The sequence below is a fragment of the Cyprinus carpio genome, chromosome B25 (genome assembly GCF_018340385.1).
Source record: "Cyprinus carpio isolate SPL01 chromosome B25, ASM1834038v1, whole genome shotgun sequence".
NCBI lineage: Eukaryota > Metazoa > Chordata > Actinopteri > Cypriniformes > Cyprinidae > Cyprinus > Cyprinus carpio.
Window position 1 is genome coordinate 22,222,674 of NC_056621.1, and position 16,198 is coordinate 22,238,871.

A 16,198-nucleotide genomic window follows, 5' to 3' on the forward strand; every position below is an offset into this window, starting at 1 on the left:
TATCCACAGAAAAAAAAAATAAAAAATGGAAACACCTCTTGAACATTGTATCAGAGGAAGTGTAATTTCATAAAATTGTGTTTTTCGGCTTTAATGAGTGATCGTAGCATGATCGCAGTTAATCTGGACCATTTAGGGATTTTTAAAAAGAGTAGCAGTATTTAATAACTGATATGGAATCGTATGGGTAGCCAACACATAATATTGGGTTAATAAGTTTGGAGTTTGTGGACCACTGAACCAACTGAAGCTTGTTTATGGATATTGTTGGATATCCTGCTGGTAATGTATTACAGTAATCTAGTCTTGAAGCCATGGATGTATGAACTTTTATGTTTGAGGAACAGACAGCTTGCAGGATTTTATGTTTACTTATAGACATACCCAAAGTCAAAAATCAAGTTTTAAAACTCCTGCATAGTGTAATGGATAATTGTTACCATTTACTGGTAAGTGCATCTGCCAACATGCTTCATGGTTTTTGTTCTACAGAAGTCTTTGAATTGCTTCATTACAGTTCCAACTTAAATTGTTTCAGTTATTTCATAGCAATAGAAACAGAAAAAGAGAAAGAAATTGGCCAAACACCTCAGGCAATGTCTGTTTATTTTGAAATTGCTCATATCTATAGAAAGCACTTTCTCATTTGCACACTACTGGAACTGCACTACATAAGGAATGATTGACGGTGGACTGTTTATTCTGTTTTGCAAAGCAGAATGAATTTTTTAATTATTCACTGGTTCAGGGTCAGTTATTCCATGCGCTTAGCAGCAGGTGCCACTGAAGATTTTTTTTCTGCCTTTTTTGTGAGATCCTTTGGTTTTAACCAAACAAGACCAATAACAAGCGACATGCTTTTTGTTTTTTCCTCACTCAGCACTGCATCAGAAGGGAACAGTGTCTGATCACAGCTGTTCTTCTGCTGCATGGAGTGGTGGAGGAAGCAAATGCCTAAAGAGGCACGCATGATAAATCTCTGTGGGGACACAGCCAGTTCAGTCACACAAACACTTCAAAGCATGATAATGTTAGACAGACTGGAAATAAATGAAACTGGAAAATTAATTGGAAATTAAAGATTGCAAGTTAGAAGTTACTTTTAAAAGTAATGCATTACAATTTTGCATTACTCTCTAAAAAACAACTAATTGCGTTACTTAGTTACTTTTTTATGGAAAGTAATTTGTTACATTCCTTTTGTATTTTTTATTTTTTTTCATCTGGACTCGGCTTGCTTGTTTGTTTTTAATGTAAAAAACTACATTTCTGACAAATGTAAAATACCTTTTACATCAAAAGTGAAATGAATAAGGCTGAAGTGTGAATTCATGTCTGTACAGTAGATAACGCAGCTCAAACAAACTTTTCAGATGTGCTGCCATTCTGGATTGATTGAAGAACAGGCCGCAGGAGAAGAACGTTCAGCACTCAGCAATTAAAAAATAAGTACATAAAATGTTATGTTTATCTAAAGTCATTTTGGTTGAATTGGGTCAGTGAAGCTCAGCATCCAAGACACTGTTTGATAAAATGGGATTAAATGCATAAAGGATATTTGTGTTGTTTAAAATTGTAAATGATTGCAGGTTTATGTCATAATTCTGAGTTTGTGTTTCACTGTTTTATTCAAATTGAGGAATACAGAGTCTGTTTTTGTGCAAGTGAGATTTTTCTGTGGGATGATCTATATCGTGTCTTGTGAGGAGGTTTTGAATTTCTGGCCATAATACCAGTGCCATTGTGCAAGCTGAGTTATATAAGCTTAGTGATGCAGGGGCACCACAAAACAGATGCACTGTGATGGCCTCTTCAACAGCTTTTTACTGTAACTAATAAAATAAGTGTTTTTATTGAAAACTATACAAACTGAGCCTCAAAAAATAACAATCACTAGAGAGTCTTCTGCGTCATCCATGAAGAACTTTAGCCTGCGAGCGGGTGAGTATTTTATGGTTTAGACTAGAATTCCTTACCAGGAATAATCATAAGATAAAAAGACTCCTCGAGACACAATATGTAAACTGTCATGAGTCTGTAAGAGCTTTAGGATTGGTTGGAGAAAGGAGTGAAATTAAATTAAAAGGAATCCATGCTAGTCAATAACCATATATAACAAAGTATTGTCATTACCATGAGATTATAAATAACAATAAAAATCACATTAATGCGCAAGGTTAAATGACCAGGTTCTCTTTCTAAGCCAAACAAACATACAATTAAAAATAAAGTACTTCTTTTATGTAATCCTTTTTTTAATTATTATTATTCTAAAATCTTGTTTAACAACTGATTTGATTTAATTTAAAAACATGTAAAGGAACAATGTTTGCCCAGTTCTCTCTACATTTTCATTGTTTAATTAAAGCATCTAAGTAAATGCAAATTTGACATTTGCCTAGGTCAGTGGAATAGCATAGCTTTTTTTTTGTGATTGGTAATTTTGAGTTTTTGAGTGTATTATTTGTTTTAAAAAAATGTTTATGGTTTGTGAGTCTCTACTAATAAGAAGGTGATCTGAATCAGGTGTGTTTGATTAAGTAGACATGCAAAATGTGCAGTGATGGGGGTCCTCCAGGAATGTGGCAGAGAACCACTGGTCTAGGTAACATGGTGCAAATAACACAAGCGCTATTGATCGCCTCATGTGCTTTTGAGAAAACGGCAGCCACTCTTAAAATCTGAACATTGTTACTTCATTCTTAGTTAATAAAATGCTTAAAACATCAACTTCTTGATTCTAGAGAATTTTGTGATTTCAGTTTTGTTGCAACTTTTGTAGCATGTATCCAATGTGAGTGGTGCTAAGAAACTTTATGTGAGACACACACACACACACACACATACATATATATATACATATATATATATATATATATATATATATATATATATATATATATTACATATATATATACACACACACACTACCGTTCAAAAGTTTGGGATCAGTAAAAATGTTAATGTTTTTTAAAGAAGTCTCTTACGCTCATCAAGGCTGCATTTATTTGATGAAAAATACAGGGAAAAAAAACTAATCTTGCAAAATGTTATTACAATATAAAATAATGGTTTCTGTTTTAATATCCTTTAAAATATAATTTATTTCTGTGACGTAAAGCTGAATTCCCATCAGCCATTACTCTAGTATAAAGTGTCACATGATCCTTAAGAAATCATTTTAATATGCTGATTTATTATTAGAATGATCAATGTTGGCAACAGTTGTGCTGCCAAATATTTATTGGAAACTGCAATGCTTTTTTTTAGGATTCTTTGATGAATAAGAAGTTAAAAAGAACAGCATTTATTCAAAATATAAATATTTTCTAACCATATAAATCTTTGCTATCACTTCTTATTAATTTAACACATCCTTGCTGAATAAAAGTTTTAATTTCTTTCCAAAAAAGAAAGAATAAAAATTTACTGACCCCAAACTTTTGAACGGTAGTTTATATTGTTGGATAAATTCTCTTCTTTTTAACTTTTTATTCATCAAAGAATCCTGAAAAAAACTATAACAGGTTCCAAAAAAATATTAAGCAGCACAACAGTTTCCAACATTGAAAATAATTTATGTTTTTTGAGTGATTTTTTAAGGTAATGTTATTAATTAAGAATGTTTTAATGATTTTTTAAATTTAGTTTTGATCTGAGGAATGGATTAGTTTTTATTTTATTTTAGATTTGAAAAACTTTCTTTTACATCATAATAATATTTCACAATATGACATTTTTTTCTGTATTTTTGATCAAATAAATGCAGCCTTAATGAGCATAAGAAACTCCTTTAAAAACATGAAATATCTTTCTGATCCCAAACTTTTGAATTGTAGTGTATATATATTAAAATCACAGATTACTGTATTTAAATCTATATTACACTTGGGCTGTTTGCATTTGTTGGTTGTGTCTAGATTGTGCCTAGATTAACAAAATTATAATTAATTGACACTGTATGTGCATCTGGTCATTTGAAAATAGTTTGCATCATTCCAGCTTTCCAACATGCATAAATAAGATTTTATTGACTGCAGGCGATCAAAATATGGCTACCTGCTCCCAAATCAGCAGATCTCTATCTTCAATTCCTCCATGCTTTTGTGTCACAGGCAATGCTGACACCACCACAAGCATTTACTGCCAAGTCTATGAATCTAAATCCATTTCTGTGAATCTTGTTCCAATTATTTGGGATTTGGAAATATTCTAATCTCCCATACTTGGACATGCTCCTCAATATGGGTATAGTTTCTGCTTTAAAAAGCTCTTTCCATGGCTTCTACATATGTGCAATTTCAGTATTGTTGAATAACATTACTGTTTACATTAAATGGATTTGGATAAATACAGTTTACACAAATTTTTACGTTACCATTTTTAAATACACAAATGTTTACATGTTTACATTTTAATCTGGACTATAACAGCCCAGATAATAGCCTATATGGCATTAGATTTTATTTTCTGCAATGTTAAAAGTCAATGGAAAAATATTGTCTTTTCTTGTTTAAAGAACCAGGGTGATGTTTTTTTTTTTAATTAAATATTTATTTGCCAAAAAGACATGAATGTCACATTTCGAAAATACAAAATGTTTCACATAATACTCTAACAAATTCTAACGTCATGAAACATGAGTAACATTTTTAACATCAAGTACTATATGATGAACATTAAGGATAACATTCATAACAAAGACATTAAAGAAAAGATATTCACATAACATATACATAATATATAATAAAATATTTTGGTATATCTAATACTTTCACAGGATTAACAAGATCTCTCAGTTTTGGACAAAAGTTTCCTACCTTTGAGTGACAAATCCCTCATGAGACACATATGAAATTTCTTTTTCATTTCTATCATAAGGGGTTGGAAATTTGATTGTACCCTGTCTGACTGATAGTAATAAGTTACTTCCTGCCTAAATGGAATAGGGCCTACTCTCAAATTCAGTTAAATGAATGACATTGTCTTTAAATGGAAAATATATCATTTAAAAAAAAAAAAAAAAAAATTACATTAAAAAAAATTACATTTTAACATTTATCTTTTAACATTTATTTATTCATTTATTTACATTTTTAGGTTCAGGTTTATTCCTAATTCTGATGCCTTAAAAAAAGATTATGTAAAGCCATCGAGCAGAAGAAATAGAAAGGGAGCCACCAGATCTCCCTGTTTTATGCCTCGGGAGGTGCTAAATCTACTATTTCAGTTATCATATTTGTATCAGCCTTTTAAAGTATATTGACCAAAACCAAAAATATCTAATAAATTTACACAGTATGTGTATACAGGTGCTGGTCATATAATTAGAATATCATCAAAAAGTTGATTTATTTCACTAATTCCATTCAAAATGTGAAACTTGTATATTATATTCATTCATTACACACAGACTGATATATTTCAAATGTTTATTTCTTTTAATTTTGATGATTATAACTGACAACTAAGGAAAATCCCAAATTCAGTATCTCAGAAAATTAGAATATAATTTCTTGGCCAACTGAAAAGTATGAACATGAAAAGTATGAGCATGTACAGCACTCAATACTAAGTTGGGGCTCCTTTTGCCTGAATTACTGCAGCAATGCGGCGTGGCATGGAGTCGATCAGTCTGTGGCACTGCTCAGGTGTTATGAGAGCCCAGGTTGCTGGTAGCCAGGTACTGGTAGCTTTGGCACTGTGTGCGGGTGCCCAGTCCTGTTGGAAAATGAAATCTGCATCTCCATAAAGTTGGTCAGCAGCAGGAAGCATGAAGTGCTCTAAAACTTCCTGGTATATGACTGTGTTGACCTTGGACCTCAGAAAACACAGTGGACCAACCCCAGCAGATGACATGGCACCGCAAACCATCACTGACTGTGGAAATTTACACTGGACCTCAAGCAACATGGATTGTGTGCCTCTCCTCTCTTCCTGCAGACTCTGGGACCCTGATATCCAAAGGAAATGCAAAATTTACTTTCATAAGAGAACATAACTTTGGACCACTCAGCAGCAGTCCAGTCCTTTTTGAAGCGAGACGCTTCTGACGCTGTCTATTGTGTTCAAGAGTGGCTTGACACAAGGAATGCGACAGCTGAAACCCATGTCTTGCATACGTCTGTGCATAGTGGTTCTTGAAGCCACTGACTCCAGCTGCAGTCCATCTCCCCCACATTTTTGAATGGGTTTTGTTTCACAATCCTCACCAGGGTGCGGTTATCCCTATTGCTTGTACACTTTTTTTAACCACATCTTTTCCTTCCCTTCGCCTCTCTGTTAATGCGCTTGGACACAGAGCTCCGTGAACAGCCAGACTCTTTTGCAATGACCTTTTGTGTCTTGTCCTCCTTGTGCAAGGTGTCAATGGTCGTCTTTCGGACAAATGTCAAGTCAGCAGTCCTCTGTTTGTTTGTGTTGCATAAATAGACTGAGAGACCATTTAAATGCCTTTGCAGGTGTTTTTGAGTTAATTAGCTGATTAGAGTGTGGCACCAGGTGTCTTCAATATTGAACCTTTTCACAATATTCTAATTTTATGAGATACTGAATTTGGGATTTTCCTTAGTTGTCAGTTATATTTATTAAAATTAAAATAAATAAACATTTGAAATATATCAGTCTGTGTGTAATGATTGCATATAATATACAAGTTTCACTTTTTGAATGGAATTAGTGAAATAAATCAACTTTTTGATGATATTCTAATTATATGACCAGCACACATATTAGTTGCTTATTAGTACGTCACACTCCAGTCCAGTTGGTGGCGGTAAATGCACCAGAAGTCGGTTTGCAATCCGCCATAAAACGGTATTAGAAGAAGAAGAAGAAGAAGCGCGGCGCCCAGGGTTCACCGCGGGAAGATGGCGGGTGTGCTAGAAAGGAGTTACATAGAGATCTGCGGCTTCGAAAGAGAGTCTGTTTTACGATTCAGACAGATCACACTGAATCTGGGTAACGCCTATTCATTTCTAACTGTTTTAGCGACGGCGTTTTCAGTCAGATGTGTTTTAAGATAGACTGCGACTTTAGTGCTGCAGCGCGTGCGTGTCTCGAGGCGGTAGACTCAGAACAGGCGCTGGATAACGGTCATATAAAAGATAAATATCTCTTACTGTCTTTATTTACCCTCAAAGAATGGAAGTGAAATGTGACAGCATGCCCCGTAGGTGCGGGACATTGAACGACACGTTATATCATGAACATACGACAGATTAAAATGTTATCTGATTTAGTTTAAAAATATACAAGACACACTAAAATATGTTGTAAATGAAATAAACTTATTAGCTTTTTCATTTTTCAAATTAAAAATAATCTCATTTTGGAGTTGAACAACGAACGTCTTGTCTTTGACCCATATATATATAGAGAGAGAGAGAGAGAGAAAGAAATGGCTAATGTTTTTGTTTTTTAAAGTCATATACTGCTAGTCAAAAGTTTGACCACATCTAATCTACCGATGCATCTCAATAAATTAGAATGTTGTGGAAAAGTTCATTTATTTCAGTAATTCAAGTCAAATTGTGAAACTCGTGTATTAAATAAATTCAGTGCACACAGACTGAAGTAGTTTAAGTCTTTGGTTCTTTTAATTGTGATGATTTTGGCTCACATTTAACACAAACCCTCCAATTCACTATCTCAACAAATTAGAATATGGTGACATGTCAATCAGCTAATCAACTCATAGGGCTGGGTATTGTTCAAAATCTTTCGATCCGGTGCCAATTTCGGTACCTAAGTTTCGATACCGGTTCCTAACGATACTTTTTTCGATACCAATTTTATGAAATCCATTTTAACAAGATTACAGAACACATTACCTCAGAAAAACTTTGGTTTTATTTTTTTAGTTTGAATCATGCTCCTTAGCCAGTGCACAAACGAACAAAAAATTTTTAAAAGAGCTCATGCTCACCAAAGCAGAATTTATTTTAATAAAAAATACAGTAAAACTTGTAATATTGTGAAATAGTATTACAATTTAAAATTGCATTTGAATATATTTCAAAATGTAATTTATTCCTGTGATGTCAAAGCTGAATTTTCAAAATCATTACTTCAGTGTCACATGACCCTGTCAAGGTCTTCATCATATTTGTCGTGGTACCAGTCTTTGCAGCAATTATTTTACCGCAAATACTGCATCGCGCGCTGTTGGCATCGAGCCTGGAGAAATGTACCCACACTTTTGATCGACTTTTCCACATTTGTAAGGTATTATGTGTGTATGCTCGCGTCTCATATAAGTATGCGCGTGGAGAGTTTGTGCGTGCGCGCGCCTCATATGAGTATGTGCCAGTCCATGGTATGTGCGCGGAGAGTTCCGCGTGTCTCGTGTGTGTAGAGTTTGTGTGTGTGTGAGTGACTTTGTGTGTTGTTGTGCATTTCATATGTACTTGTTTGAGCACTGATGTTGACGAGTTAACTCCTTAGGTATCAAAATCTGGAACCTAACAACATGTCATTTTTCGTCGGTACCTAAAAAGTATCGAACTCTGTACCCAGCCCTATCAACTCAAAACACCTGCAAAGGTTTCCTGAGCCTTCAAAATGGTCTCTTAGTTTGGTTCACTAGGCTACACAATCATGGGGAAGACTGCTGATCTGACAGTTGTCCAGAAGACAGTCATTTACACCCTTCACAAGGAGAATAAGCCACAAACATTCATTGCCAAAGAAGCTGGCTGTTCACAGAGTGCTGTATCCAAGCATGTAAACAGAAGGTTGAGTGGAAGGAAAAAGTGTGGAAGAAAAAGATGCACAACCAACCGAGAGAACCGCAGCCTTATGAGGACTGTCAAGCAAAATCGATTCAAGAATTTGAGTGAACTTCACAAGGAATGGACTGAGGCTGGGGTCAAGGCATCAAGAGCCACCACACACAGACGTGTCAAGGGATTTGGCTACAGTTGTCGTATTCCTCTTGTTAAAACCACAGACAACGTCAGAGGCGTCTTACCTGGGCTAAGGAGAAGAAGAACTGGACTGTTGCCCGGTGGTCCAAAGTCCTCTTTTCAGATGAGAGCAAGTTTTGTATTTCATTTGTAAACCAAGGTCCTAGAGTCTGGAGGAAGGATGGAGAAGCTCATAGCCCAAGTTGCTTGAAGTCCAGTGTTAAGTTTCCACAGTCTGTGATGATTTGGGGTGCAATGTCATCTGCTGGTGTTGGTCCTTCATGCTTCCTTCTGCTGACCAGCTTTTTTAAGCAGGATTTTGCACCTGCCCACACTGCCTAAAGCACCAAAAGTTGGTTAAATGACCATGGTGTTGGTGTGCTTGACTGGCCAGCAAACTCACCAGACCTGAACACCAGAGAGAATCTATGAGGTATTGTCAAGAGGAACATGAGAAACAAGAGACCAAAAAATGCAGATGAGCTGAAGGCCACTGTCAAAGAAACCTGGGCTTCCATACCACCTCAGCAGTGCCACAAACTGATCACCTCCATGCCACGCCGAATTGAGGCAGTAATTAAAGCAAAAGGAGCCCCTACCAAGTATTGAGTACATATACAGTATAAGAACATACTTTCCAGAAGGCCAACAATTCACTAAAAATGTTTTTTTTTTTTTTTTTTTGTTATTGGTCTTATGAAGTATTTTCATTTGTTGAGATAGTGAATTTGGTGGGTTTTTGTTAAATGTGAGCAAAAATCATCACAATTAAAAGAACCAAAGACTTAAACTACTTCAGTCTGTGTGCACTGAATTTATTTAATACACGAGTTTCACAATTTGACTTGAATTACTGAAATAAATTTGAGATGCACCTGTGTATTATGACTTTTCCGCTTTTCCTTGTTGCAGTATAGTAAATTCATCAACGCTACAAAATAACACACAGATAGAAGTAATGTAATTATAGTGATAAAATTGACAAAGAAATAATGGGATCTCATCCTATTTAGCTGGGCTTTGGCATTAAAAAGGTTAAAACATTATGTGGTCTTCATTATGTATCTGGATGACCTGTAAATCATGTGTTTTGTAAATTAATTTTTCTGCAGACCGTTTATCTGCCAAAATGTTTTAAGATCGTGAGAAACATAAATTCACCCGAGTGTGTCCAGAGTTTTTTGGTTGTGCTGGATATATTGCGCGTGGTGTTTGAGGTCTGTGTTGTTGTGTCTGGCAGGTGTTGGACTTCACTCCGGCGGTGTGAAGTATGCAGACAGTGCAGGGGGATTCTCATATGAGGACAGCGGGAAGCTCCTCTCAGTCACCAGCAACAGATTCATCCACTGGTGAGAGCTCACGGATAAATGCTTCAATACTTTCCAGACTCTCTTCTGATACAACTCACTTAATTGTATTTATAGTTTCTTCAGAAATGTTTGATTACTCACAGATCATCTCTTTCAGCTGAGATCTATCACGTTCAGACTGCTTTGATTTTGATTAGTTGAGTAACTGGAACAGCACTAGAAACCTTTACTGAAGTTGACTTTAGTCTTCACTTGATCGTTATCATTGCAATCAAAATGAGATTTCATTATTGGTTAAACAGCAGATCACAGTGAAATCTAGTGCAGGGCTCAAAATTAACTTTTTTACTTGGTAGCACTGTTGCTCTCAACTTTAAAAACTTAGGAGCACCATAGCCAGAGATATTGTCAAAATCATTAAATATTGTCATTATTAAGAGTATTTGGCATTTCCAATTAATGTAGACCTGTTATTTTCTGGCTATTATTATTAGGTTACTTTTATTATTAAATTAATATTACAATTAATTTGCTTCACAACAATTTTATAGCGCACCACCCTGTAACTGACACGCTGTGACTCACAGCCTGTGAGGAAAATAAAAAAATTAGCTTAGGCTACTCCTCAATGAAAATGTTTTAAAAATGTCTTTTAAAAGAGGTTTATTATAGCCTACAATGAACTATAGGCCTATAGACTAAATAAAATTATTACACTTCAGTACACTTTATCAATTTTATGCACCAACTTTCAAAAACAAACTGTTCAACACGAATAATGTTTCTTCTCATTTTTTTCACTATGTTTGGGCCACAAGAGAAACATTATAGAAATAAATTAAAACGGTTAGATATACCACATATTAGGAGATTCGTCTCTCATCGTCTCTGAATACACGCTGTTAATCTTTTGTCAGAAGCCAAAAGCATGGTCAGTTTTTACTTTTACTATCATTGTGAAAGACGTTCACCGGCATAAGTTTGACTTGCACAAAGTTTGCACGTTGCTTGTATGATATCCACTGGCTCGCCTTCACGGTTTAAAACAGAAGTAGCCTATTTCCAATATTGCAATGCACCCGCTACAACCCGGATAGTCAGATGTGTCATGGACACGCTCTGAACGTGCTGAAACTCGGCAAACAAACTCAAATAATTCACACCTTTTTATTACGGTAATATTCTCTTTATAATATTATGTTTATGACATTTCCAATTATAGTTATTAATGTTGTGCATTGCTGTTGTGCACAAGCTGCGTGTGCTGAACCTGAAGAGCTGAATGAACACCGGTAAACTGAAGTGCTGCCAGCTCATTTAACACAAGGAAACGCATCATATATTCAGATATTTATACAACATAAATATAATATTACAAGTTATATACCTACAAAAAGACCAAATGCTCACGTGAACTCGAACTAACTTACATGATAATCAGAATGTTTAACTTCTGTTGTGGATGCAACAGATTCCCGTGGATTCCCGCAACAACGTGCTGAAACACGGAAACCAAACCAAATAAATTCATAACGTTTTATTATAAAAGTGTTCTCATTAATGTTATATACATGACAATCTCAATCATAGTTATTAATGTTGTAAGCTGCTGTTTGAGCTGCGTGCACTGAGCTAAAGATGATCACCAGCAAACTGAAGCGATATAGCGCTATTTTTCTCTCTATGAGATAAATATGATTTATATGCATAAAATAAACACAATATTACAACGTACAGTTGCACAAAAGACTGTAAATGCACAAGTGAACTTAACTGTGCTAGTCGTGTGGATCCGTTGTGGATGTGCTCTTTCCTTAACAACATGATAAAACACGGGCGAACAAAGATTCCGTTAAATTATTTTACAGTAGCTAATATTCTCATTATAATATGACAGACTTGCCCTGCACATGTTGCAGTTCATTGTATTGTCGTTTTCGAAGTGTTTCCAATGATATTTCAAGCAATTAAAAAGCATCATGGTGAACAGTGCACATCTGAAGTGTCTCTGCAGGAAATAATGCATTATTTATTGGCTCTAAGATATCGGACAAATTCTCTTATCGGTTCGATAACGATAACAGAAAAATTAACATATATCGGCTGATATCGATATGGTGGCCGATATATCGTGCATCCCTGATTTTTTCCAATAAGTTTAAATTTATTTTTCTTTTATGGTCATTTTTACAATTAAGCTATTTTTTCCTGAAAGTGTGCATCATCATTTGAGTCAAATTCTTACATTTAATCAGTCAATTAGAATAATAAGACATTTGGGTTGTTATCAAGCAAATTAAATTAGTATCAACAAAATTCATCTTTGAATTTGAATTTTGAATTTCTAAATTGGCATTTAGATGGATTTACACACTGCTTAATGCAGGACATAATTGCATTTAACCTGCAGTTACACATGCATATATAATGTTTCAATATACTGATATTTGAAATTATGAAAAAAGAAAGAAAAGATACTTTAAATGTGAAATTTTGTCACTGTGAGTCACTGCGATTGAACCGAATCATTTAAGTGGTTGATTCATTCAGGAATGTAACACTGTCATATTGCTCAGAAACAGTGCTGTGAAAAGCAAAAACAGGTCTCTTAATATTAACTTCTTTCTTATTGAACTGTTGTATAAAATATCACATTTGTAATCATGCTGATTTTGGAGTGTGATATTTACTATATGAAATGATATAAAGCTTGAATTTATAATATCTTGAATTTTGTACTAGTCTAACCTACTAGACTTCATCACGTCATGTATGCGTGCACTTTCTGTAGGTTTTTTTTATTTGGTTTTTCAATATACTCGATAATGTCAAATCGCACATTGTTAAAACAACAATTACGATATTATTGTAGACCTGTATGTGAGCATCCTGATGATTAAAGGCCTTAATGATTGAACCTGATGATCCTGAACATTTTTGCCACACACTTGTGCCTGCATTTCTTGTGTTTGGCACTCTCTCCATGTTTAACCAAGCTCTCAAGCTTAAAATGTGTAGATTCGGTTGCGAATGCTGTTAGTGTTACCTGCAAACTCCGTCCCACAGGCTTTAAAGTCAATGCAGTGCATGGAGCACTGTGCATTTTTATAGCGGCTTTTGTAGCATTTTTTTTTTGGCTAGATTTAAGGGAAAAGAGCACTTTTAGATAAACAAGGAAATAATAGATGGCACTTGTGGAGGTAGGAAAACAAGGTTATTCAGCGCTCCAGACTGCGACTAAAACTGTTGCGTTTGCGACCAAAAATATTCATTTGCGAGTGCAGTTTTTGCTGAGGTCTATTTAGGCTGTATTTATGTTATGACTTAAAAATTAGCATTTAATGCTTTTTTTACTGATTGTTTTGCAATCGCATCATTTGCTATGTTCACGTATTAAACTGAGACAATGCGCATCAAAGTTTTAGTGGAAAAAAAAGTTTCAAACAGTCCTCATCTCTGCAGCACAGCAGCGCTGACGCACTTGATAAAAAACAGCTCAGTTGAGCACTGCGAGAGAGATTGAAATGACAGAGACGCAAGAAGTGAAAGTGCAGAACAGCAGTAGGACTGGGCAAAAAAAAGATTTAATTCGATATCGATTCTCAAAAGCTGCGAATCGATTTTTCCAGTATTTATTTCAGCACACATTTAAAACAAGATCAGATTAACGTGAATCTTAACATTACTCTTCTCCACTAGATGTCACCATTATTTACCTTGCGCGATATTAAAATGGAAAACCTGTCATTCATTCAGCATTTATCATGGCGGAGAATGCTCAGGTGAAATGTTATAGTAATACTATAAATCTGCGGAAGCATTTGATATCAAGCAAGGTGCCATGATTTCCGCAATGAATGAATGGCGGATGGCGCGGTGCACTGTTTTGTTTACTAACGTACACACATACTAAAGCGCGGACAACGCTCGCGGTGTTTTCTGCTTCTGCTGTCTCACTATGATGATAATGAATACACAAATATCCTCTCCAGCTGCTCACTTCATTAGCATTTTACCATTTCATTTGAGAAAACTACCATCATATCACATACACAGCAGCTGCAAGTTCCTCACTGCAACCCGTCAAAATATATTTGTGTTTTTTACGTTAAGAAACATCAGAATATATTACTATTTAACAGTCTTAAGACTCAGCGCTACTACTGCTAATACATATTAATAAATCTTTATTTTTAAAGGGCTAATCACATTTTTCTTTTTTTAATTTTAATAGTAAACCTGTTGTGCAGCACTTTGTTTGCCAAAAATTAAAAGGGTTTAGTTTTGATTTGTTTAGGATAAATTAAATACATTTTTTGCCTTCATCTGATTACCAGAAAAAATAAGAACATTTTATAGGGCCCTATTGTTGTTTAAAAAAGGACCCTATACAAAAAAAGAATAGGTTTAAAATACAGGCCTGTGGTTCTTAATTTCTTTTTATTAATTCACCATTTGTAAACTGATGTTTACTGTTCATTTTTTAGAAATATTAATAGCATTTGTATTAAAACTATATTCACTGAATGTAATAAAAATTTTTTGAATCGAATCGAGAGCTTGCGAATCGAAATCAAATCGAATCGGGAAATCTGAATCGATACCCAGCCCTTAAAAGCAGCATCTATTTCGTGCACAGCTTGAACAAACTACAACAGGTGAGCTGTCAGCTTTTTGGATATTGACAATATTATTAACAATTCTCGTTTATAATCATTACTAATGTGGCTTCTTCTTATCAAGATCTTAGTATATATGCTGTGTTCTGTTAATGGCTGAACTTCATATTATTTGAAGCACACTTGCCATCCGTTAATTGCAAAAAGCTTTGTTACTTTTTGATAAACAAAGTATCAGCTTTAAAGGGGTCCTATTATGCTCTTTTACAAGGTCTTGATTTTGTTTTGGGGGTGTACTAGAACAGGCTCTCATTCTAGGTTGTTCAAAAAACACATTATTTTACATATATTTTACATTATTACAACACCTCTCTCCCCAGTCTGGCATGAATAGCTTGAATAGTTACTGAATCAAATGAAGTCCCACCTTCTGAAATATGAAATGTGCTGTGATTGGTTAGCTGGGCCAGTGTGTGTTGTGATTGGTTAGCTGGGCCAGTGTGTGTTGTGATTGGCACCACTCGGCGCCTGGTCGGGAAATGTCATGCCCCTTACCATAGCTGCCTGTTGCGAGCCTCAGTGTAAATATTGCTTAAATCAAATCAATTTGAGCGTGATTTAAACCCGGATGATTGTAACCACTCTCGTCTGCCTTGAGAAAGCGATAGTAATCAATCACCGGCGTCAGTGTGAGTCCCAGGCACGGGAATAATGGAAAATGAAGTCCATGAACGTTAGTACTCAGGAGAGGGTTCCCTCCGGTGGCGATCGGAAAGAGCCACAGAGGCCTGATTTGTGACAATTACAGACTAACTAAAGTTGAAAAAGTGAAAAAGCATAATAGCACCCCTTTAAAATTATGCCAAATTCATAACGAAATTCATACAATATGCATTTTGGCACCTCAGTTCAAGCGGCAAGTAACCCATTTAATCTTTAATTCTATAGTACAAAATGAACATGAATTATAATCAAAACACAGCCTATTTTATAAGAGAGCCTACAGTACAACTTACTGAAATGTCTCGTGTAAAAGCTCATTCAGTGTTTCAAACTGTGAAAAATGTGTAAAGCTTGTAAACATTGCAATGTAATAATACATTTACCTCGGAATAACCATTCAGTGTCCATAAGCTCATCAGTCAGTTAAAAAACAACTATAAAGAGCATTTTGCTATATTTATGTGCTATTGGATATTAATATTTTTACTTAACCTGTTGTCTTCATGATTCAACTCCTCCTACAAAATTGCATTTTACTAATGAAGAAAAACAAACTGAATGTGTGAAAGACATGACAACACTACATTCACTGGTGAAGTGATGCTTGTTATGGTCCATGATATTTGTACAGATTCTGTGT

At 35.0% G+C, this 16,198-nt stretch overlaps 1 protein-coding gene across 1 annotated transcript in view; it reads left to right on the forward strand.

Annotated features, from left to right (window-relative positions):
- Window positions 1-6,802: 6,802 nt before the first annotated feature.
- The window catches only part of LOC109077940 (nuclear pore complex protein Nup160-like), an 80,202-nt gene continuing 70,806 nt past the window's right edge, over window positions 6,803-16,198 (forward strand). Inside the window, exons 1-2 of the mRNA XM_042753417.1 lie at window positions 6,803-6,960; window positions 10,147-10,255. Of these exons, the coding sequence (XP_042609351.1) occupies window positions 6,870-6,960; window positions 10,147-10,255 (200 nt within the window). The 5' untranslated portion in view covers window positions 6,803-6,869. The remainder of the gene's footprint in view (window positions 6,961-10,146; window positions 10,256-16,198) is intronic.